Source organism: Corvus brachyrhynchos, unplaced genomic scaffold (genome assembly GCF_000691975.1).
Source record: "Corvus brachyrhynchos isolate BGI_N302 unplaced genomic scaffold, ASM69197v1 scaffold499, whole genome shotgun sequence".
Classification (NCBI taxonomy): Eukaryota; Metazoa; Chordata; class Aves; order Passeriformes; family Corvidae; genus Corvus; species Corvus brachyrhynchos.
The window spans coordinates 675,678-676,777 of NW_008239771.1; the positions used below are offsets into that span (position 1 = coordinate 675,678).

General features: G+C 56.0%; 1 protein-coding gene across 1 annotated transcript in view; it reads right to left on the reverse strand.

Moving 5' to 3' along the window:
• The window catches only part of DMBT1 (deleted in malignant brain tumors 1), a 45,439-nt gene that overhangs the window by 19,744 nt on the left and 24,595 nt on the right, over positions 1-1,100 (reverse strand). The window contains 3 exon segments of the mRNA XM_017742917.1: positions 8-77; positions 526-567; positions 1,032-1,097. Coding sequence (XP_017598406.1) covers positions 8-77; positions 526-567; positions 1,032-1,097 — 178 coding nt within the window.

The following is a 1,100-nucleotide window of genomic DNA, read 5'->3' on the forward strand; positions in this document are numbered from 1 at the left end:
CCCCCACGTGCTGCCATCGTACAGCTCCACGCGGCCCTCGCAGCCGTTCCTGCCGCCCGACAGCCGCACGCTGGCCCCTGGCACACGGCACAAGGTCAGGTTTCCACCGACCCAGCTCCTGGAGCCCCAGACTTCCCAACTGTTTTGCAGATTTTGGCCCAGTGACCATGAGCTGGGGTAGTGCAGAGCCAAAGTGGCTTGGTGGGGGATTCTAACTGCGGATACACTCCAGCCATTCAGACATCAGTCTACACCTGTCCAGGCACCTGGTGGTGTCCTGTTGAAGCTTCCTGGGTGCAGAAGTCATTGATTCACGGAGGCATTTCCAGAAAAACCCTTTGCAGCCCTTGAGAATGAATCAACCTCTTTGGGGGACCACTCATGTAGCCTGGAGTAGTCATGGGAAGAGGGGACCAGCAGCCTTGCACTGAGCAGGATCAGCCCCATTGGACTCCCCTGTTCTCTTCTTGTGCCAGGTTGGGCCTCACCGCAAAACTGGACATAAGCTGGGTGAGCAGGACTTACCTGTTGTGAGCGGCCATTGAGCAGGAGGGGTTGGATTGGCAGCTGGAAGGAAGAAGAGGGAGTGAATGCAATGGCAGTGAATGCTTCAGTCTTGTGGCAGTGTATGGACTTGGACGTGGACATGGACATGGACATGGACATGAGAATTCATGGTGCAGGACTAAAGGGGGAAGAGAGCTTGGGTCCTGCCTTGCTCCTATCCTGATACCAGCCTGACCTGTCGCCAGTCATGCCCCATCCTCCCCAAAGAACAATCCTGCACTCCAGCTCTTTACACCCTCATTTAGTGCCTACAGCAGGAAGTGTGGAAAATCTGGTGTCCCCTCTCTGAGCAAAAATGGGGATTATTCATCACTCAGGCTTCAACCCCAGGAGGCAGAAGACACCAAGGCTCATCTCTGCCCTGGCTGTACCAGAGGAACTCAGCATGACTATTCCCAGTGGACAGACCCAGAACCCTCCTAGAATGATGCACACAAAGGCCTTGGTGTCTGCTGGCCACTCACCTGCACAGATGACACCAGCATCCTCCACATGTGCGCAGTTGTGCACGCCCCAGCCGTTGTGCCGGCCCA